The following is a 24,888-nucleotide window of genomic DNA, read 5'->3' on the forward strand; positions in this document are numbered from 1 at the left end:
GTTCTTTAAGCGTACAGAACGTGTCGATTGCATACAGCAAGGGCATGCCTTCGCACCCCTGTTAGGCCAACCAGATAAATCTGCATACGCTGGCAAGTCGTTTATTGTCCACATCAACTGGGATCGCATAATAAAATTTTCCTCCTTTGAAGCATCAAATGTTCGTACCCCTACATTCCACAGTTCCAGCAACTCATCAATCAATGGCTGAAGGTAAACATCAATATCCATACCTGGTGAGCTCGGTCCAGGGATAACCAGGGACAAGATGAAGGACGACTGTTTCATGCACATCCACGGTGGCAAATTGTACGGCACTAGCATTACGGGCCATGTGCTGTGGGATGTGCTCATTTCCCAAATGGATTAAATCCATCTGCTGTCAAACCAATTCGGACGTTCCTACTATCTGCCATAAAATCTGGATGTAAAATGTCAAACGATCTCCATGCCTCACCGTCGGCCGGGTGCCTCAAAACGCCATCCCTAGTGCGGCCTTCTGCATGCCATCTCATATGGGGCGCAGTATGCTCAGACATGAATAACCTCTGCAACCGTGGGATGAGTGGAAACCACCTCAAGATCTTCACCGGGCGTTTTTTTCTCGCTGATATGATCTCACCATCATCATCTACATGTGTATCAGCCCTCCACTTAGACTCTCCACATACGGTACATGAATCTAATTCTTTATTGTCTTTCCAGAATAACATACAGTTATTACGGCACGCCGGAATCTTCTCATACCCCAGACCCATGCCACTTAGGAACTTTTTTGCCTCATACGTGTTATCTGGCAATGCCTCATCGCAAGGAGGCAACAACTGATTGATGAATTCAAGAATGTCTGAAAAAATCTTGTTACTAATACCTCCAACGCACTTCAAGTTGTACATGTGTACAGTAGCACTCAATTTACTATGCTTTGTACCAGGGTGAAAGGGCTACTCGGCAGTCTTTAACAGCTCTTGGTACTTCAATGCGTCCCCGCACGAGGTATCTTCATCAACTTGTTGCGGAAGAGTACTGACGACTTCAGGAACATCGTGCACGCCGAAGGCTTCACGCAACATGGCGTGCATGTTATCATCCTATTCCCCGGCGACACCCTCCTGTTCTGTGACTTCACGATGTTCAGTGCTACAATCAACGGTCTCTGTTCCACTGTGATAACTCGAACACTGACCAGGAATAGCAGACCCAGTCGTAGTCTCACCGTGCATATACCACAAATTGTATCCTGGATTCATCCCCCTACCTCCAGTCAGGTGGGCAAGAACGTAATCTGGAGTGTGACGCTGGTTATTTCGACAATACTTGCATGGACAATAAATTTTGCCATCGACCGCCGTACAGTTACTAATGGCAAATGCCACAAACGCCCTACACCCGTCGTTATACTGTGTCGTACCCCTAGGTGCTGACATCCAAGACTTGTCCATATGTCTCTGTATAGGGTTAAGAGACCGAGACAAATCATACGTATTACAGTATAAACTTGTAAAAAAATTGTGCATGTCAGGCAAAATGGGGTGTACGACTTTTTTTTCCCTTTTAAAGGGTTTAGGGTTAGGGGTTAGGATTTTAGTTTTTTTTTAGAAAGTGTCAGAATTTGTTTTTTTTTTTTTTTTTTTTTTTTTTTTTTTTTTTTTTTAGGGGGTTTAGGGAGTAGTGATGTGAATTTTAATTGTACTCGCAAGTGCACGAATCGTTTGCAATAAAGGGTTTTGCAAGTGCGAGGTCGATCCCACAGGGAATTGTGTTCTTGAAAAACAATTTTGTTTCTAAACTAATTAAATCTTAACCTAGTTCCAAAACAATGTTTGATTTTTTATAAAAAGAAAAACAACATAAAGTAAATAAAGTAAAATAAAACAAAAGAAAAGATACTAAGGTTTTGGAATCCACACCCACCAAATCATAGCAACATATTCTCCCATGTTCATCAATACACATCCGAAGTTCTCACCATACAAATCTTATGTATGTTTTACTATGCTTCAAAAAATCATTAAATCATTCAATGAATCCGTTCTTTGCACAAATCACAAAAGATATCCGGTTTAAACCAAATCATCAAATGTATCCGTAGAACGAAACACAATGAATATCCAACGTTTTGATAAATAAAAAACCCAAGCAATCAATTAAATGAAACTATCTCAAATCATCACATGTATCCGTAAATCACAATAGATATCCAAGAATCATTCCACAAATTGAAAAGAAGTAAAACATTGAAAAAATTAAACCAAATAAAATCGGATAGTATAAACTTACATGAAAATATTGTTGCTCTTCAATGGTGAGGCTTCATCCTCAACCTTAGTTGAAAAACTAGCTACACATGACTATGAAAAATAAATTCTAAACTAAAGAAAAACTAAAGTAAAAAGAAAAGAATATATGTGGTCTCTAGCTTCTCTCCCCTTTTTCTTGAGCCTTAGAGGTCTATTTATAGGGAGAAAACAAATCCTAGAAGCTCTAGAATTCCTAGAAAAATTGGAGGTTAGTCTCCTAGTTTGAGTAGGAGACTCAAAACACAATCCAAGAAGGAAAAGGACTCCAAATTCGTCCAGATTTGTGGCCTTTTATTTCGGGGAACTTTTGGCATAGCAGACGTCCGAATTAGGAAAATCCTATTTCATAAGTATTTATAGACAATTGAGTTAGCTTTCCAACGCCACTTTATTCACCTTAATCAGATACTTGAGCTGAAAGTTATGGCCAAAATACTATAACATGTGCGGAATCTGAATTCTAATCCGATTTTGACTCCAATTAGAGAAATTCCGATTTAGTCATCTCCTTGATTTGGTTGAACATAACCACATCATCTAGGTCTTCTCAAAGTGTGCTTTCTTTCACCATAAAGCTATTGTTTTCTCTCAATGACCTGCAAAATACTAAAATACCAAAACTAACCAAAAACATTAGAAAATAACAAAACTAAAGGTTTAGTAAATGCAAATTAAGGGGTCCACATATGCAATATTTGACACTCATCAAGTAGGGTTAGGTTTTAGGGTTTTAGGTGTTTTTTAGAAAGTGTAAGAATTTTTTTTTTTGTTTTCTCTTAAGGGTTTATGATTAGGGTTTAGGGTTTAAGGTTTGGGTTTTAGTTTTTAGTGTTAGGGTATTTTAGGGTTTAGAAAGTGTAGGATTTTGTATTTTTAAGGGTTTAGGATTTAGGCTTTAGGGGTTAGAGTTTACAGTTAGGGTATTTTTTTTTTTTTAGTGTAGGAATTTATTTATTTTTTTTTAAAAAAAAAAGGATCTAGGATTAGGGTTTAGGGTTTAGGGTTTTAGGTTTTTAGGGTTATGATTAGGATTAGGGTTTAGGGTTTAGGGTTATGATTTTTGTTATGGTTTAGGGTTAGGGTTTTTTTTTTTTAGGGTTTAGGGTTTAAGGTTATGATTTTTGTTCTGGTTTAGGGTTAGGGTTTTTTTTTTTTTTAGGGTTTAGGGTTTAAGGTTATGATTTTTGTTTTTAGTGTTAGGGTTTTTTTTTAAAAAAAGTGTAGGATTGATTTTTAGGGTTTAGGGTTAAGAGTTTAGGGTTTAGGGTTTGTTAGGGTTTAGGGTTAGGGTTTGTTAGGGTCTAGGTTTAGGGTTTTAGGTTTTTTTTTTTTTTTAAGCGATTAGGGTTTAGGGTGTAGGGTTTTAGGTTTTTTTTTTTTTAAGGGTTTAGGGTTTAGAGTTTAGGGTTTTAGGTTTTTTTTTTTTTTAAGGGTTTAGGGTTTAGAGTTTAGGGTTTTAGGTTTTTATTTTTTTATTTTTTTAAGAGTTAAGGGTTTAGGGTTTGTTAGGGTTTAGGGTTTAGGGTTAGGGTTTGTTAGGGTCTAGGGTTAGGGTTTAGGGTTTTAGGTTTTTTTTTCTTTAAGCGATTAGGGTTTAGGGTGTAGGGTTTTAGGTTTTTTTTTTTTAAGGGTTTAGGGTTTAGAGTTTAGGGTTTTAGGTTTTTTTTTTTTTTTAAGGGTTTAGGGTTTAGAGTTTAGGGTTTTAGGTTTTTATTTTTTTATTTTTTTAAGAGTTAAGGGTTTAGGGTTTAGGGTTAGGGTTTGTTAGGGTCTAGGGTTAGGGTTTAGGGTTTTAGGTTTTTTTTTTTTTAACCGATTAGGGTTTAGGGTGTAGGGTTTTAGGTTTTTTTTTTTTTTTAAGGGTTTAGGGTTTAGAGTTTAGGGTTTTAGGTTTTTATTTTTTTATTTTTTTAAGAGTTAAGGGTTTAGGGTTTGTTAGGGTTTAGGGTTAGGGTTTGTTAGGGTCTAGGGTTAGGGTTTAGGGTTTTAGGTTTTTTTTTTTTAAGCGATTAGGGTTTAGGGTGTAGGGTTTTAGGTTTTTTTTTTTTTAAGGGTTTAGGGTTTAGAGTTTAGGGTTTTAGGTTTTTTTTTTTTTTTTAAGGGTTTAGGGTTTAGAGTTTAGGGTTTTAGGTTTTTATTTTTTTATTTTTTTAAGAGTTAAGGGTTTAGGGTTTGTTAGGGTTTAGGGTTTAGGGTTTTAGGTTTTTTTTTTTTAAGCGATTAGGGTTTAGGGTGTAGGGTTTTAGGTTTTTTTTTTTTTTTTTTTTAAGGGTTTAGGGTTTAGAGTTTAGGGTTTTAGGTTTTTTTTTTTTTTTTTTTTTAAGAGTTAAGGGTTTAGGGTTTGTTAGGGTTTAGGGTTTAGGGTTAGGGTTTGTTAGGGTCTAGGGTTAGGGTTTTAGGGTTTAGGGTTTAGGGTTTTAGGTTTTTTTTTTTTTTTTAAGGGTTTAGTGTTATTTATTTTTTTTGGGTAAAGTGTTTAGGGTTAGGGTTAGGGTTTTTATTTTTAGAAAGTCTATGATTTTAATTTTTTTTGGGGTAAAGAGTTTAGGGTTAGGGTTAGGGTATTTTTTTGAAGAAAGTGTAGGATTTTTTTTTTTTTTTTTTTTTTTGGGTAAAGTGTTTAGGATTAGGGTTAGAGTTTTTATTTTTAGAAAGTGTATGATTGTTTTTTTTTTTTGGGGTAAAGTGTTTAGGGTTAGGGTTAGGGTATTTTATTTTTAGAAAGTGTAGGGTTTTTTTTTTTTTTTTAAAGGGTTTAGGGTTAGGGTTTTTTCTTTTTAAAAACTGTAGAGGTTTTTTTTTTTTTTGAGGGTTTCTGTTGGTTTTACGGTTATCAGATTTAAAGTTTAGGGTTACAGTTTGGGTTTTTAGACGGTCAATTTAATTGTTTTTCTTCCATATGCAAACCAATGGTTTGTTTTTTTTTTTTATAATTCTTTTTTGTTTCCATTTATCGTTTTCAAAAGTGTCATCGTTGGTTCAAAACGTTAAACTAATATGCGATATTGTTTGATTTTTTTTCCACGAACAAAAAAAACTCATGAATTCATAATAACACATTACAAAAAAACTCATGAATTCATAATAACACATTAGACATTACAAATATATATAAAACCTCTCAAATCAACATTTAAAACAAAAAAATTAAAAACAATATAAACACAACAACATAGTGTAAAAGTACGAAGCTTCATAAAAAAAAAAAAAATTATAATAAATAAAACCCTAAATGACACAAAAAAAATACCAAGATGTACACAAAAATTTAATAAAAAAAACTAACCAAATATATATATATTAGGAAAAAACACCAAAACCCAAATGCAGGAGTCCATTACAAAAATAGCAAAAACAATTTCAGACCAAAAAAAATATCAACACAAGTATAACACTGCAATAAAATTTCAGACCAAAAAAAAAATCAACACAAGTCCAATACTCGGCCGGACAAACTGAGAAATATGCAGAACATGAACAAAAAAATTAAATACAAACAATGAGGGAAATTATACTCACTGCCAAATTGGGTCTATGGACAAATTATGTAGGTATATATCTGCATATTTGGAGGAACAAAATGAAAGAAAAAATCGACATTAGCAAATTAAATATACCAAAATGCTATATATATATATAAACCGGTATACACATAGAGCAAATGAGGGAAATACCGGAGCAAAGTCACGCACGGCCGGAGAAGGAGCTGCCGGAGAGTAGTTCCGGTGGAGAGAGAGAGAGAGAGAGAGTCGGTGAGACAGAGAAGCTCGGTGAGAGAGAGCGAGAGAGAGAGAGAGAGAGTCGGTGAGAGAGAGAAGCTCGTGCGCCGACGGTGACCACGCCGGCCGGCTGATCGAGTTCGACGTCCGGGGGAGAGAGAGAGAGTGAGAGAGAGACAGTGATCGATCGTTCACTGTGAGAGAAATGGGTAGCTTCCAGAGGAAGCTACCCATTTCTATATAATATATATATATATATATATATATATATATATATATATATATATATATATATATATATATATATATATATATATATATATATATATATATATTATATAAAATAAATTTTAATTTTCAAATTTAATATTTTTGAAAAAGATAGGTTTTGTTTGGCCAGGTGGCGCGCGGGAGAAGTCCCGCGCGCCAAACCTTGCCAAACAATTGGACACGTGTACAGAGTACACGTGTCCAATTTGAGACGTGTATTTTAATACACGTCTCAAATTGTAGATATTATAATATTATATTATATAAAATATTAGAAAATAATTATATAATATTATATAAAATAATATGCGAATAAATATATATATAATTTATTCAACTAAATACAAATACAAACCCATGCAACCCATGCAACCCATGCAGCCCTAAACCCTAAACTGTAAACTATTAATTTAAAAATGGACACTTAGTATATATACTAAAACATAAAACCATAAAAAATAAAAAATAGAAACTAAAACCTAACCATAAAATTAAACTCTAACCCTAAGTGCTAGACTATATATAACTATATATATATATACCTATAAAACTAAACCCTAAGTAAATGTACTATATATTGAACTCTAACCCTATTTAAAAGTGTACAATAATGACACATGAAAAATATATTGACATTATTATTCATAAAATGTAAAATCAATTAAATTATAAATTATTGTTTTAAGTGTATATATTATATATACCTATACACCATAAAACCCTAACCCTAAGTGTATATGCTATATATAGCGATAAACCCTAACCCTAAGCATATATACTATATATAGCTATAAACCCTAACCCTATGTGTATATACTATATATATATATCGATAAACCCTAACCCAAAGTATATATACTATATATAGCTATAAATCCTAAGTTTAAGTGTATATACTATATTTACATTTTATGAATAATAATTTCAACATATTTTTCACGTGTCATTATTGTACAATTTTAAATATACTATATATATATATATATATATATATATTTAAAAGTGTACAATAATGACACATGAAAAATATATTGACATTATTATTCATAAAATGTAAAATCAATTAAATTATAAATTATTGTTTTAAGTGTATATATTATATATACCTATACACCCTAAAACCCTAACCCTAAGTGTATATGCTATATATAGCGATAAACCCTAACCCTAAGCATATATACTATATATAGCTATAAACCCTAACCCTATGTGTATATACTATATATATATATCGATAAACCCTAACCCAAAGTATATATACTATATATAGCTATAAATCCTAAGTTTAAGTGTATATACTATATTTACATTTTATGAATAATAATTTCAACATATTTTTCACGTGTCATTATTGTACAATTTTAAATATACTATATATATATATATATATTTAAAAGTGTACAATAATGACACATGAAAAATATATTGACATTATTATTCATAAAATGTAAAATCAATTAAATTATAAATTATTGCTTTAAGTGTATATATTATATATACCTATACACCCTAAAACCCTAACCCTAAGTGTATATGCTATATATAGCGATAAACCCTAACCCTAAGCATATATACTATATATAGCTATAAACCCTAACCCTATGTGTATATACTATATATATATATCGATAAACCCTAACCCAAAGTATATATACTATATATAGCTATAAATCCTAAGTTTAAGTGTATATATATACTATATTTACATTTTATGAATAATAATTTCAACATATTTTTCACGTGTCATTATTGTAGAATTTTAAATATACTATATATATATATATATATATATATATATATATATATATATATATATATATATATATATATATATATATATATAAGTGTACAATAATGACACATGAAAAATATATTGACATTATTATTCATAAAATGTAAAATCAATTAAATTATAAATTATTGCTTTAAGTGTATATATTATATATACCTATACACCCTAAAACCCTAACCCTAAGTGTATATGCTATATATAGCGATAAACCCTAACCCTAAGCATATATACTATATATAGCTATAAACCCTAACCCTATGTGTATATACTATATATATATATCGATAAACCCTAACCCAAAGTATATATACTATATATAGCTATAAATCCTAAGTTTAAGTGTATATACTATATTTACATTTTATGAATAATAATTTCAACATATTTTTCACGTGTCATTATTGTACAATTTTAAATATACTATATATATATAGTATATTTAAAATTGTACAATAATGACACGTGAAAAATATGTTGAAATTATTATTCATAAAATGTAAAATCAATTAAATTATAAATTATTGCTTTAAGTGTATATATTATATATACCTATACACCCTAAAACCCTAACCCTAAGTGTATATGCTATATATAGCGATAAACCCTAACCCTAAGCATATATACTATATATAGCTATAAACCCTAACCCTATGTGTATATACTATATATATATATCGATAAACCCTAACCCAAAGTATATATACTATATATAGCTATAAATCCTAAGTTTAAGTGTATATACTATATTTACATTTTATGAATAATAATTTCAACATATTTTTCACGTGTCATTATTGTACAATTTTAAATATATATATATATATATTTATATAACCCAAAGTCCTAAGTGTATATATTATATATACCTATAAACCCTAACCCTAATCGTATATACTCTATATATATATCGATAAACTCTAACCCTAATTGTATATACTATATATATTAGGGTTTACATACTTATTAGTGTACTATATATATATAAATAATGAGCCTAAAAATTATAAATTCCAAGCATAGAATTTACATATAGCATATAGTTTTCAAACCTAATTTTATGTGTATAAGTTATGTACACCGTATTTTCACAGATTTGTATGGTTAATAAGATAATGAGTATTTTTTTTGTTTTTTTTGTTTCCAAAAAATTAACACAACAAATTTTTTTTTTTTATATTTTATTTTTAGGGAAAAATAAGTGTTTGACACGTGTCTAGGAGACACGTGTCAAATTGTAAGACATAACAATTGGGAGCGTGTATAACATACACGTGTCCAATTGGACGCGTGTAACAATTGGACGCGTGTAATAATACACGCGTCCAATTGGACACGTGTATTTTATACACGCGTCAAAATGGACACGTGTATTATTACACGTGTCCATTTGGACACGAATATTTAATACGCGTGTCCGATTGGACGCGTGTATTCAATACACGTGTCCATTTGGACGCGTGTATTCAATACACGTGTCCATTTGGACGCGTGTATTATTACACGCGTCCATTTTGACGCGTGTATGTTATACACGCGTCAATTGGACACGTGTACGTCATACGCGTGTCCAATTTTGACATGTGTTTAACATACACGTCCCCAAATGTTACCGTGTCACAATTTGACACGTGTCTCCTATACACGTGTCAAATTTGACGCGTGTCTACAGTAACAGGTACTGTAGACACGCGTCAAAATGCTGTATTTTTTGTAGTGACTACTAGAATATGCCTAGCACTAAATTTTTAGTGGGTCAAGCTTGGGTTAGCCCATCAACAAGACCCATATTTAGAAGGCCCATAAGCTCTATCCATATATATGATTGCAGACCAAAATTAACATATTATGAAAATATATAATACATAAGATTTTTAATAAATGAATCTAATGACACCAGGATATTTATGAGAATAATGTGTAGAAGTAAAAGTAAATATATTGACATCAAGTATCTCGGTACGAGAAATAACATTAAGAATCATAAAGTGTCTATTGAGCATATAAGTACTGAATTAATGATTGTGGATCTCATGACTAATAGTTTACCAGTAAAGAAAGTATAAAGTCATGTGGAGTATTTGAAAGTTGAAACTCATTAATTCATTTTTTTGCTTAGTTTTTCTCTATTTGGTCTATAAACATGAAGTTATTATAATAAAGATTTTTGTGCACATTTGTTACCTTATCCATGGGGATAAAATTAAAGTTGGACCTAAATAACTTATGAGAAGTTTATTTATAAAGTTTGATTGTTCATATAGTACTCATTTAAAGAATATGATATATGTAATATATGGAAGGGACGACTTATTATATAAAGTTTTACTGTCATGATTCATGTGTAGTATTTTTTGTGTGAGTGTGAGGATTCCATAAATGGTAGGAAAAAATAAAGTAATGGTCATATTGTATAACCAAACATAATAAGGAATTATATGTGTCATAAGGGCCAAGTGGGAGAATGTAAGAAATTTCATATATGTCCATAATGGCACATCAGTAATATGACTTATTCCATTCAGATTGATCATGGGAGATCATGAGAATCAATTTCCTTATATCATGATGATTTTTCTCCTTGATAGGGGGAGAAAAATTAGCTATCACTTAGTTTGTTTATTGAAGGGGTCCCTAATCTAGTCTATAAATAAACAATATGTATACTAACAAAGTTTCTTTAGATTCATTTGAGCAAAGTATTCAAATGTTTTGCACCATTGGAGTACCACCTTCACCCTCTTGCCTCACTGAGTTCTCATTAAATGTTGGAGGGCCTGCTTGCTGAGTTGTATTGCAAATCTATTGGAATGCGTAGTGTAATTTGTTGAATACTCGAGCTGAGATGCCATGGAGCGACTCAGAAATCTGTTGATATATATCATGGAGCAACTCGCAAATTTGGTGGTATGAGCCATGCAATTCCCTTATGGAGTTGAATGCACATGGACTTATAATGATCCACCACAAAATGGGAGGAAGGAGGATTGATAGCAATAAACCACAGGCTATGATACCTGAAATCTGACAAACAAGTTTAGTGATATGGAAGTATCTCGTGTTTGGAATTGGTTGGATTCTCTCCAGCAAATATTTGGCGTAAACTTGTGCGACTAGCACCATAATGAAAGACGACATGGTTGTATCATGTGTGTCGAATGGAGAAGCGGCTTGTGCCTTCACTTGGATGAGACTGATAAGCACTTGAATGAGAAACTTGACTTCAGCTAGAAAATCAGTGGAAAAATCATGGACAATCCGTCCTTGCTCACTTAAATAACAAAAATTGAAGATGAAATTTTTTAGTAGTTTCTCCCTTGAATTTCACCATTTTCATCTATAAAATATTAATAATCTTGGTTTATTTAAAGAGTAGCATAAGAAATATATATAATGATATATTGATAGGCCGGTTATCAATTTTCTCTCATTATATACATTAATGTATGTCACAATATTGAAACTTATTTGCACTTTAAAAAATATATATATATATATATATATATATATATATATATATATATATATATATATATATTCACTTATAACCTCTGATCTTTCATCACTTTTGCAATTAAGTACTCAAATTTTAAAAAAATGTCAATTTAGGGTATCCATCTTTCAATTTCAACCATCCATTAGAATTTTCCGTTTAATCCTGTCAAAATTCTCAAAATACCCATATTTTTTTTTTAGGAAAAAAGAAATTGCAAGGATTTAAATGTTGGACAGAGTTTAATGAAATTTATAACAAAAACCATGCCTGAATCTTTAAATAACCATGCCTGAATCTTTAAATATATATATATATATAAAAGAAAAAACATAGGGGTGTTTTGGTGCCTCAAGAAAGTGTATAAATATAAAAAGTTAAGCAATTCAAAACAAAACATGAAATATTGCAAAATATTCAAAATTAATTTTCATAGGGTTAATTGATTTTGAATAAATGGTGAAAAGACTCTTTTAAATTAAACATAGAAGAAGAGAGTATACAAAAATGCATGTTTATTTTGTGTAGGCAGTAAATGGCTAGATCTGGCTGTTTTAGCTAGATCCAGCCGGATCCTGCCAGAGCTGGCCGGATTTTGGCCATTTTGGCCAAATCCGGTCGGCTTTTGACCATGGCCGAAATCCGGCAATATTCCAACCAGTTTTGGCCGAAATTTGGTCTGCCGGCATCCAGCGACGGTGGCCAGATGTTGCTGGACTCCGAAGCCGGCTAGATTCCAACGACCGACAATTGCTGAATTTTGATAATTGGATATCAAGCGTGCGTGTAAGGACAAAAAGTTTAATTTCGAAAAACGATTTACAGTTTTAAAAACTGTAAATTGTTTTTCAAGAATTAAAGAAACTTTTACAGTCAAACTGAAAATGATTTTTGTTGACTATTATTTTCGCCTTTGCCTAAATCATTTTATACCGAAATAAACAGAGTATTAATAGGTAAGATCTTTAATATGATAAAAATAAAATAAAATGGATATAATGATAATGGGATATTTATTACTGTGAAACTTTTAAAGAAGATAGTCCAAGTAGCATAATTAAATGGTACAAGTAATTATTTTTCATCCAAATCTAAGTATAGGTTCCCTAAAAACCATATAAACAAAGGTTTGTAAAATATTGAATATATATCGACAATTAACCAACAATATTTGTATAGACACAATGAAAAATAGTAATTTTTTTTTAACACCATAGTAGGGCTGGGGGAACACTCAACTTTCAATAGTAGAGGAACGTACAATTAATCCATTATCCATGATCCATTTTTGTCTTCATTTTAACCTCTATATATATGTGTGTAAGTTGGATTATATATAGAAGCATGGTTGGTTGAAGGCACATACATACATATATAAGCATTAATGTTTACTTGAAAAGAAAAGAAAATGATCATAGTTTAAATTTAGTACAAAAATGATAGAGCTCAAGGCCAAAGATAAGATAGAAATGTAACACTAAAATTAAAAGCCAAGAAATTTACACACCTTTCGCGATTGTCCAAATTGTTGCCCTCCATTTTCTTCTATATTCTTACTCTCTGGTGGCTACGACTGCAAGCTAGTGAAGAATATGTTGATCGAACTGGTTGAAGGATCAGATATATAATGACATGCTTTAGACACTTTTTCGCGCTTCCAACGCGACACCTGCAAGTCCCTATCAATGTCGAGATGGAAGCGCGAGGGTGTCAGTGTCGAGATGGAAGCGGGAGTCTGTGTCGAGATGGAATCGCGAGGTGTCAGTGTCGAGATGGAAGCGCGAAAAAGTGTCTAAAGCGCGACTAGTCAATCGAGGGAAATATTTATTCTCGCATGAGGAATAGGTATTTTTCATCTTTTAGAGTAGAATACCTATTTCTTTTCAAAATGGCATATTTATTACTACAAAATAGTTATTTTTATAAATAATGTACAATCAAACAAAGGAATAGTTATTTAGTAGGAATAACTATTCATTTTCATGGATCTAATCCACAAACCAAATGAAGCTTAAGATTATAAGAAATTGGAGTTTGTGAAATTTCAAAATCGCAACCGTTTGTTGCATCCAAGGGTCTAAAAAGCTCCAGTTGTATTTTATCTTACCGACGAACATGTTCATATATTTTAAAGATCTTTGTCCGGATTTTGAATGATTAGTGGTTTGTTTTGTTCGAATATTATTTAATATTCTAATCAGGTTTTATTCAAAAATCTGAAAACCTACATCCAACCCAAATAAAAATTCGGATTTAAATATTCTAATTTTCAAATTCCCTTATTTAAATGTTATGATTATTTCAATCATTTATCAACATTAATTTTTATAACACCAATTATTATACACATCTTTTTATACAATTTCATAATTTTCAATCATTAAAAAATAATTTTTTTTTAATCTAAAAAATTTAACACCAATCATTATACACAACTTTTTATACAATCCAATCACTTCCTACCATTAAAAAACATTTTTTTTTCAATCTAAAAAATTCAACACCCAAACACAAATTCAAAAGGAATCTGAATTTTATTCAACATCTAAACACATTTTTACTGCCTAAAAATCCGCAAACAGAATCAAAATATTATTCATATTCAAAAAATTCAATACCCAAACGGATCATTAAGATTTTTTTGGTGTCTAATAAAGTAATCTTTTAGATATGTTTAAATGTCACGCCTACTAGGGTAGGAACATGGAATTTGGTTGTGTCCAGCCAAGAAATAAGAATCAAAATCGCAATACAAAAATAACAAATATGGAGAATAAAAGCCACAGGGCAACTTCGGGAGAGCTTGAGAGCCATGTCAAAATTGGCCTACGGCTGCGGAGGTCCATTGCAAAATGCTAAACTCAATCAAGAGGAAATGTGTAATATGATTCCAATTAAGTTAATAAGCTGGGTTTTACTAATTGTTTGCCTTAAAAGGGTTTAAAAGAATAGCAAACAAACAATTAGAACAGCACCACCGAATCCCATTGCATGTCTAAAATAACCCAAACTTACCAAAACTGTCTCACAAAAATACCCTTTATAATTTTCAAAACGACACAAATACTCCAATGAATTCAAAAAAAAAAAAAAAAAAAAAAAAAAAAAAAAAAAAAAAAAAAGAAAAAGAAAAAAGAAAAAAAGAAAAAGAAAAAGTGAAGACCCTCCATTTTTATTTTTTATTTTTTTTATTTAGGATATTTGTGTCATTATGAGATATTGACAATTTTTTATAATTTAGAAGACATTGATGCAATATTTAGTGATTAGCTTTAATGATGTTTTTCTTTTTAACTTTAATGACAGTTTTTTTTTTTTTTCTTCATTCTCTTTTTTAGCCGCTTTTCTTGTATGCTTTATGTGTACTTTACTGTATTATGCGTTTTTTAATGATATCTTTCTTACTTATTAAAAAATAAAATAATCCTTTTTAGCATACGATGCTACTGCAGGCTGCCAGGCTTCATATTTTAGTTTTTTATAGTTTTTTTTTTTTTTTTTTAAATGGGTTTCATATTTTAGTTAGGCATAGTTCTAGTAATTGTTCCTCTTAATAGACATAATACACAATTATTTGTATTTCTTTACTGTTCTTTTTTTTTTTTTACCTATTGGCCTTGTGGTTGTGTCATGACAAATTGATAATGATATCTTTCCTTGGTAACAACAATATCATTTGGAGTTGGTCAGTAAATTAGTTAGGGAAAATACTAGTTTATCTAAGCCCATCAAAATCATTTGAGTTCAACCGGTTCATCCGACCCGACCACCCAACCAGGGTAGCCAACCTGAACACCTGACTCGGGTAGCCGACCTGGATACCTTGCAACACTCGAGCCCGCGGATATCTCGGGATTAGATTTAAGGGACACGACGCACGATACATAACTAGATCGTGCGCCCGAAGCTTCTCCAACAACATGTCACCCATAAAAGGATCGTGCGCCCGAGAGGTGGTCGTGGCATCCGAAATATCCGTGCACCCGAGGCCACATCTTCCTCAACTACCGATCCCCGCACAAACCGGAAACTATTCTAACTGCTCCTCAATCTCTATAAATACCAGAGTTTCTTCAATTATTAAGGTACATTCTATGCTTCTAAAAATTATTTTTCTCATATTCAAACTATCTTCTAACTCAAGCATCGGAGGGGGATCGTCGGCATCCCCCGACACAGTTATTTGTTATTTTGCAAGTCATGAAGAGCAAGATGAATCATCAGGCGAATAATCAGGCAACACGTTACCATACTGAAAAACTGCATCAACAGTTTGACGCCGTCTGTGGGAACGACAAATCATTTCTTACGAAAAATAAATTCGGAATGGTGACTTGCGATCAGATCATTCCCCTTGGTCAACGGAGGCAGTTTTGCGCAGATTTAGGTAAGCATGGGTAGAGAGACCAATAATGTCGCTCATTGCTTAGCTAAGGAGGCGTCTACTAAAGAGATAGATTCAATATGGCTTGAGGATATACCTAGTTGCATTATGCATGTTGCACTTAGGGAACACACTTTTTTCTAGATTCTTTTTTGGAATCAGTATTTTTTTCAATGAAGAGTTTCTACTATATTAAAAAAATAAAAAATAAAAAATTGATATCTACTTGGACAGAGGTGGAGCGAGCATTTAGGATTTTGAGAGTAAAATTGAAAAATAAAATATATATAAAAGGGGTAAAATTTTAATTTTAAAAAAATTATAATAATATTTTTTTAAAAAATGGAGAAAATATGGTGGGTTGGGGTCTGGGCCAAGCTTCCCAAGCCAACCGCAAAGCCGCGCCAGGTGGCTTGCACCATGTGGCCAATGGGCCCGCCACAGTCGCCACTGTACTTGGACTCTCAACCATAATCTAGCTTTCGTTATTTTTACACATGCCGGAATTGCTGATGCTTTCCATTGAGAGGATCCTTGTCCCTACTTTTGATAGTTGAAAGTCGTATTTGTATTAATTAATATAGAGGAGAAAATGGAGGGCAACAGCAACTTGGGTGGAAGGTTCTTTGCTTTTTAATTTAGTACATTTGTTTTACTAAATTTTAAGAGGAAACTTCACAAAAGGGTACCCAACTATAACGTTTTTTCACTTAAGGGTATTAATATAGCAAAACATTCAATCGAGTGTATGAATTTATCAAAACCGTTCAATGTAGGGTATTCTGTCAGTCTCCGTTCTAAATCGATGACGGAAGTGAAGTCACGTGACTTCCACATGATTTTTTAAACAAAATTTCCCTTTATGCCCCTCTATTAAGAAAAAATATATTCATTTAAATTTATTATATATATATATATATATATACCGGATGGACGATGGGCACTAGATGCCTATCGATGACTCGCCACAGTGTATTGCGCCTGCAAGCTGATGGTGGAGAAGGCCAGCAAGTGGGGACGCGGTAGTTCTGTGGTCAGTGACGATGGGCACTAGATGTCCATCGATGACTCGCCACAGTGTATTGCGCCTGCAAGCTGATGGTGGAGAAGGCCAGCAAGTGGGGACACGGTAGTTCTGTGGTCAGTGGTGCTGGCCATGCAATGGGTGCTGCAGCGCGGTAGTGAGTTTGTTGGGTAGCGGCACGATGGTGGGTTTGTAGGTGGATGCCGGCTTGGCTGTGTAGGTTTCTCTGCGTGGGATTGTTTATTTGGGTTTCTTTGTCCAATTTGCTCTTGCTAATAATGCTGCATTTTGCACTTTGAATTACATGGTGCTGACCTGCTTAATGCCAAAGGAGAGAAATTGGAAGAATGGGAAGAATCAAGAATACCACCATGGTGCTAACCTACTTAATGCCGAACAGCCCGAGTCCTTCAACAATGGGAAGAATCAAGAATGCCACCAGAAGAATCAAGAAAACATGATTCATTTCTCATCATTATCTCCATTTGTTTACCTGCATTTCCTCTGTTTTAGCTTTATAAAACAGAGTGACAGTATATTGACTCGATTTCTAGATGGCTAGCTCTTTGATATTCCTCATAGTTCTTTGAATCTTTGTCTAATGCATAGCATGACCTCTTAAGTTCCTGACAGCTAATGGATTATATTTAGCAGGCCAAGACCACTCTACTATCTCCAAAGAATGGTTGCAGCTTTGCCAGAAACATAGAATTACAACCCCAATGATGGAAAGCTACAATAAATTATGCTGCACTGCAATACCTTGTCTTCCCAAACTCAGTGTATTGTTTGTTGCGAATAGCAATGGCCCATGCATACTTACTAATGGTAATATGTTTACAGTCTAATGTAACAAACTCCCATTAAAATTTTATAAAGAAAAAAAAAAGAATGAATTTAGGGGCCATGGAGTTTTGAATAAGAAGAATAAGAAGAAGTCGAGGAGCTTGAAAAGAACATGTAAACATATACCCCATATAAAGGAACCGGCTTAACTGAGCCGTTAGTCATTGGTCATTATACCTCGTATAAAATATCATGTCTAAGGTTTGGCTCTCTTTATTGCAAATAATTTCTTGCTCACGGGAGAAAACTGAAGCTAACGTTAAAAACACTAACAATGGAAGCAACCAAAAATCCTCACCATCACATAACCCATGAAATCCTCAACCAGCTTACCTGTCACGAGCACCACCAAATTAACACTAGTCTATCTAACAAAACTAAATAGAATTTGTTAAATATCCTAACTATTTAGCTCATCATAACAGATGTAACTAAAGAGTTCTTCACTGCTTCAGTTGATAACATATGTCTTCTGCTATCTAAATGCTCTGATGACGTGTCCATCTGATGATGTGTTCAATAACTTGCAGCAGTGGGTACAGCAAAGGAAGGAGGAGGATTGTCTTTGTTCAACTCTGTTTTTATGTTCCAAAACAGAGGATTTTTTGCTTCGTTCTTTTTCCTTTCCTTTTCGTTTTTTTTTTCTTCTCTTTTTGTTAACTGCTTGGGCGTGTACAACTCTATTTGGAATGCTGGCGACTGGGCCACGCAGGGCGGGAGAGTGAAGACGGACTGGACCCATGCACCCTTCGTCACCACCTATGAGCGCTTTGAAAGGGGATATGGGGAGGATTTGTTAGGATCAAGTTTTCCTTTAATGTCTGCATCAGCCAAGCTCCAGACTTGCTGCGAAGAAACAAGAATCTAAGCTGGACTTGACGCTCTGCATGGCACCACCTTCATGCACGCAGATCGTCATCGCCGCGAGGGATCAACTCACCGTCGGGGATCAGCTGTGTGCGTGGAATCACGAGTTGTGTTTAGATGCATGTGGGTGAGAGGGGCAAAACAGGTTGATCACATTAAAAGAATCACGTGGAAGTCACGTGACTTCACTTCCGTCATCGATTTAGAACGGAGGCTGACGGAATACCCTACATTGAACAGTTTTGATAAATTCATATACTCGATTGAACGTTTTGCTACATTAGTACCCTTAAGTGAAAAAGCGTTATAGTTGAGTACCCTTTTGTGAAGTTTCCCCAAATTTTAACTATGATCATTTTCTTTTCCTTTCAAGTAAACATTAACGCTGACAAATCTCGTACGTCCACCTTGGACTTGTGGGTCCCGCGTAAGAAGTGAGACCAATGTGAATGGAGTCAATGGACCATCCCCTCACGCAAGTGTGTTTGTCAAATTTGGCTGCTGCCTATGAATCCTCCTTGCAATTAATGCTCCGTTTGTTTCGACGTAAAATGATTTTCGTTGTAAAATGATTTCGACGAAATTATTTTCAAAAAAAATGATTTTCTCGAAAATATTTTTCGGTGTTTGGTTCGCACGAAAAAATTACGAAATGCAAAAATCAGAGTTTTGCAAATGTCGTCAGAATCCGGCAACGTCCGGTCGCCGTCGCCGGATTCCGGCGAGAAAGTTTGAACGGATCCGGCCGGATCAGGTCATATCCGGCCAGATCCCGGCCATTTTGGTCAGATCCGGTCGGATGAATGGCCGGATCCCAGCCATTTTGGCCAGATCCGGCCGGATCAGTGGCCGGATCCTGGCTGTTTTGGCCAGATCGGGCTGGATCAATAGCCGGATCCGTCCAAATCCGGCCGGATCCCTGCCGTTTTGGCCAGATCCTGCTGGCTTGGCCGGAAACCAGCAAATTCCAGCCGGAATTTGGTCCGCCGGTGGCCGGATTCCGGCGCCGGCAGAATTCCGGTGGCCTGATTCCGCCGCCGGCAGGATTCTGGTGACTGGATGTTGCCGGACTCCGGCGCCGACTGGATTCCGACGACCAATAATTGTTGAATTCTAACGATCGGATATCAAACATGCGTGTAAGGACGAAGAATTTCATTTCGGAAAACGATTTACGGTTTTAAAAATCGTAAATCGTTTTTCGAAAATTAAATAAGTTTTTACGGTCAAACTGAAAATGATTTTCGTTGACCATTATTTTTGCTCCTATCAAACACTGAAAAATGCTAAAATTATTTTTCAAAAATCATTTTACGTCGAAATAAACAGAGCATAAAAAAAAAAATAAATAAATAAAAAAAGGTGACACCCCATCGATTGCTGATTTCGATGGGAAAAGCTACCGATTGAACTTCGTATTGCATGTCAGCATTGCGTCGGTGGTTGGTCGGTCGGTCGATAGCATCAGCATTGCGTGTCTTGCTGGAGCGTCAGGATGAAAGTGTGCATATGTTTTGAAGAGAATCACAACAATTGACAAAGACGACAAACCGAAATATATTGCTATTTGCTATTGCTATTGCTAATCCCCCTCTTTCTCTCTCTCTCAATCTTAAAGACAAGCGAGAAAGCAAGTGGATCATTAAATAATAAATATATACAAAAGGTATTTTTATTCATCATAACTGTTGTTTTTGTTGTGTTTTCTTTTCCAAATAAAAGCATAATTATCAAACAACACAAACAAAAAAATATTCTAAAAAAACACAAAAAATATATAGCAAGTCTGTATGCTCCTTCTTCACTTGCTCGCAACTTGGGTGAAAGGTTAGTTTTTTTTCTTTGCTTTTAATTAATTTAGTATATTTTTGTACTAAATTTAAACTATGATCACTTTCCTTTCTTTTCAAGTCAACACTGCTTATTATGTATGTGCCTTCAACCAACCATTGTTCTATATAATTCAACTTATCGGATTTGGATGAAAAATAATTGACATCTCCGACTTGTAAGATTTAAGCTACTTGGACTATCTTCTTTAAACGTTTCTCAGTAATAAATATTCTACTGTCATTAGATAACGACACCTAATATTTTCATAACAGTTTATAAAGTTTGGATTACGTAATTAATTAAGCTTACCATACCTTTTAAACCCAATAATTAACAGTTTATAAAAATATTTGTGTTATATCATTTTGGGACAATAAAGTCCTTACTTTTTTATCTTTTTTTTTTTTAGAGAAGAATAAATATATTCCATCATGACTAATCGTCTTTGTTCTGCTGTTAGAATTTGCTGGATAAGAGGAGGGCACTCTTCTATCTAGACCTTATCTAACATTTGGGAAATAGCACGTACAGTGAGCCAAAACATAAGCTGCCTTATTAGCATCTCTCCGAACATGCACTATGTCAACAGAATTGAAAAAAGAGAAGCAAGCTCCGGTGTCGTGAATGAGATGGCCATAGCTCCTATTGTCTGAATACTTGTTTTGCAAAGCTAATACCACTTTCAATGACTTATACCCTCTAAAATGATTGAAGTACTCCCCACTTCTCTGCCCAGCAAAACTGCCACCCAAGCTCCCATTGCCTCTACCGATGAAGGGTCTAAGATATAGGGAATGGTTCGGGCACTAGCAGCTACCACACTACCCTCCTCATCCCAAATCACCACCCTAATCCCCATCTTCCTTGTTGGCTTGTTTATGGATACATCTCAGTTGATCTTTGTAGAATTCTAATGAATTTGAGTTGTTCTGCCTTCCCACAATCATGGTTAAGGGTTTGAATATATAGAGGAATTAGTTACATGAGATAACTAGAGATTACAAGCTAATAAATTCAAATTACAAATGAGAGTAATATCTGGAAAACTGTTAGGATTAACTAATCCTATCTTTATCTTGGTTTGTAGAAGTCGAGGTAGCATTTGAATTCAAAATATCTTTGACAGAGTTATCTCCTGATAACTCTCTAACAATCTTCCATTTGCCCACGGGAGGTTTGCACCACCTGGAAGAAACCAGACCAGGTACCTCTATAAGCCTCCCAAAGACACTGTTCGCGAGGGAGAAGCTCTCAAGAGTGATCCTCACTGCAACAATCACCTTATTAGGTGAGTTGAAACCCCTTCCAAAAACATAATCATTTCTTCTATGCCATATCAGTCTTGCCACTGTAAGAGCTTCCAATAAACCTTTAGAGTCCAACTTTTCAAACAAGAAAGTGATCATACCCTTTCCGTCAACAATATCACAATTAAGCTTTTGAATTTTTTTTGGAGCCTTCTTGCCATACCGCTTTAGCTGAGGGGCATCTCCAGAGGCAATGAAAAGAGGTTTTTGGTCCACGGCAACATATGGGACACAACGGGCTAAGGACAATCTTCTTCTGATACAAATTCACCATATTAGGTAACAGATTATCAGAAACCTTCCAGCAAAAAGACTTGAGCACTGGGGAAGCTTCATAGACCAGATTGCTTTCCAAACCTCCCCACCTCCATTCTCACCCGAGCTTTCACCTTTTTCTTGGACTAGCCTCTTCATTTCCAAATGATAAGCACTCTTAACGGAGAAAAACCCTGAAGGAGTTCCTCTCCAAATCAACTTGTCAGGCTACCGGAGGGGACTAAGTATCACACTACCAATTCGAGCCGTATCCTCCAGATCAAACAAGCTGTGAATGAGGTCCAGGTTCCACCAACCCGTATCAGAGTCAATTAGAATCTCTACCCGAAAATCAGGGTCTAGCTCCTGTCTTGGTGGAAGGAATAGCCGAGAATGAGGGGAGGCAACTAGGCATCACCCCATATCTTCACACTTGCTCCATCCCCCACCCTCCAGCCCACCCCATTTTCCACAATGTGTTTAGCCCCAAGGATGCTTTGCCAAGCAAAAGACGGCCGGTACCCGACTTGTGCCTCCATGAAGGTCCCATTAGGATAATACTTCTCCTTAATAATCTGCGCCAAAAGAGAATCCGGGGATGAGATAAGCTTCCATTCTTGCTTTGCAAGCAACGCCATATTAAACACCTTCAAGTCCCTCGCACTACTAAAAAAACGCAGTTTCTGGACGGTTTTAAACCGTCCAGAAATTGGAAAAAACCGCCTGGAAAAGGGTCCAGACGATTTTTTCTGGACGGTTTAAAACCGTCCATGAAAATGCGTCGGCATTTAAAATTGCGGACGGTTTTAGTAAAACCGTCCCCAATTACGGACGGTTTTTTACAATTCCAACTAGGCATCACCCCATATCCCAACTCATCGACTCGCTCACTTCCCACATCTCTCTCTACCACTCCAACTCCCACTCCCCAAGCCCCAATCCTAGCCCCACCAGGTACTCCATTCTCAAATGGTTCTCATCTCTCACCGTCCACCAGCGCCAAGCTCACCTCACCGCCGTCGATTCCAAGTTCGTCAAAATCCTCATCCAAATGCTCCACATTATTAGTTGAGGAGAGGTTTTAAGTAGACGAAGTACATATTTTGAGGGATGACTAAGATTTTGTAGAAAGTCGCAGTTGAAAGGGTAAGTTAGATAATAGTCTATGTTTGAAATGGGTGGATCAGATTTCTTCCTGCTTTTGCATTAGTGCCGGATATATAAAGAACATTGCAGATTTACGGGCCTTATCCAGTAACTTGTCTAATTTGGTCATCTGGCAGAGTTGCGAATGCTTGATTGGTAGGCTAGATCATACCTGACACAATTCTTTAGAAAGTAGACAAAGCTGTTAATCCCAACGTATAATTTGTGGAGTAAAGATGAGAATTTTTGTAGTTAAGTATCTTGCACGTTTTGTGAAATAACACTAACATTCAGTGTGAGAGTTTGTGGAATTTACATATGTTTTCTTTCATCAGATTTTGTTTTTCCTTAAACTTTGATTTTTCAATAGTGATGGCCATTTGTACTTTTTTTTTTTTTTTTTGGCTCTCTTGTATTAAATGGCACATGATTGTACCTTCAATTGAGTGTTCTTTTTGAGTTTGCACTTGTGAAATTTGTAGTTTTGTTCTTAGAAAGGACATCTTCGTTAGGTACTGTGAGTTGTTAATCGCATCAACTTGTTGCTGGTTTTAGCCATTTTATTGCACTTTAGCCTGACTTTTGGCTGCTTTAAGTTTTCAGACTCAGGAGATTCTGAAGGGAGCAACTAGTGGTTTGGAGGATGAGACGTGGCTGTTTGGTGCAGGGACAGATCGTCGTGTGAGATGCAATTATACTGTGGCAATGCAAAGGAGTATCCCCAGTACTATGACTGCAGAGGCTGAATTTGGCTCGACCATTATCCCTGCTACTCTTTCTGGAAAGCCTACTTCCGTGGTCATTGCATTTAGAAGTTTGCTTGTGCTCAAGGATATCATTATGATCATATTTACATGTCAAGACAGTGAGTATGGTACTAGGAAACTATTTTTTAGTACGTTGGGATCGGTTTGTATAATTTCTGATTGTGTACTAAGGAAATTGCGAGGATTTCTTATGGTTGTTTCACTTGATTGCACAGAACTTGAACTTCTGGGTGAGGGAATTGAGAAGTCATTACCTAATATATCCAAAGAAAAGCTCGGTGCTTGTAGCCGTAGAAAAAGGGGAGGAACCGAAATATGAAACAGGTAAGTCCTGTTCTTAGGTCATCTCTAGATGATTTTCCATGTAACAAATCTCTCAAGATATTATGTAACACTTTTACAAATTCACCAAGTCTAGATGATTTTCCATGTAACAAATCTCTCAAGATATTATGTTACTCTTTTACAAATTCACCAAGTATTTTGACGTACAAACACATTGAGAATATTTTGTTATGATTGTTCCGAATAACATTTCAGGATCTTGATTGTGCAATTGCACATTGTTAAATATATTGGAGAAATATATGGATGAGAGAAAGAGCGGAAGAGAGAGAGCGGAAATATTTTTACGTTGTATTGAAGTAGGTTTTAATATTACATAGGTCTCTATTTATAGAGAGACAATGAGTAGTGAGCAAGAAACCCTAAACTACATAAGGTAGGAGACTAATTAAGGTAGAGAATAAAATAGAATAATATTCTAACACACATAAAGAGAAGGGGGATTTGGTGGATCTCAAAAAGGTACCTTATAGATCTCAGGGGAAGGAGACTTACAGAGAGACATCAGCTGTTCAAATGGTTACCATTTTTTTTTTCTTTAAG

The 24,888-nt window shown here is 34.6% G+C and overlaps 1 protein-coding gene across 1 annotated transcript; it reads right to left on the reverse strand.

The window, feature by feature from the left end:
* Positions 1-21,580: 21,580 nt before the first annotated feature.
* Positions 21,581-22,725, reverse strand: LOC133879121 (uncharacterized). The gene is made up of 4 exons (XM_062317663.1): positions 22,549-22,725; positions 22,340-22,453; positions 22,131-22,240; positions 21,581-22,088 (listed from the first exon to the last, which is right to left on the reverse strand). Exons 1-4 carry the CDS (start codon positions 22,723-22,725, stop codon positions 21,581-21,583), a joined length of 909 nt encoding a protein of 302 aa, XP_062173647.1.
* Between the last annotated feature and the right edge of the window lie 2,163 nt (positions 22,726-24,888).

This window comes from Alnus glutinosa, chromosome 10, assembly GCF_958979055.1.
Source record: "Alnus glutinosa chromosome 10, dhAlnGlut1.1, whole genome shotgun sequence".
Classification (NCBI taxonomy): Eukaryota; Viridiplantae; Streptophyta; class Magnoliopsida; order Fagales; family Betulaceae; genus Alnus; species Alnus glutinosa.

Coding starts and splice junctions, on each gene's coding strand:
- LOC133879121 (XM_062317663.1), bottom strand. CDS start 22,725: ATGGCGTTGCTTGCAAAGCAAGAATGGAAGCTTATCTCATCCCCGGAT. Junction 22,454..22,548: donor AACACATTGTGGAAAATGGG/GTGGGCTGGAGG, acceptor CCACCAAGACAG/GAGCTAGACCCTGATTTTCG. Junction 22,241..22,339: donor ATACGGCTCGAATTGGTAGT/GTGATACTTAGT, acceptor TTGGAAATGAAG/AGGCTAGTCCAAGAAAAAGG.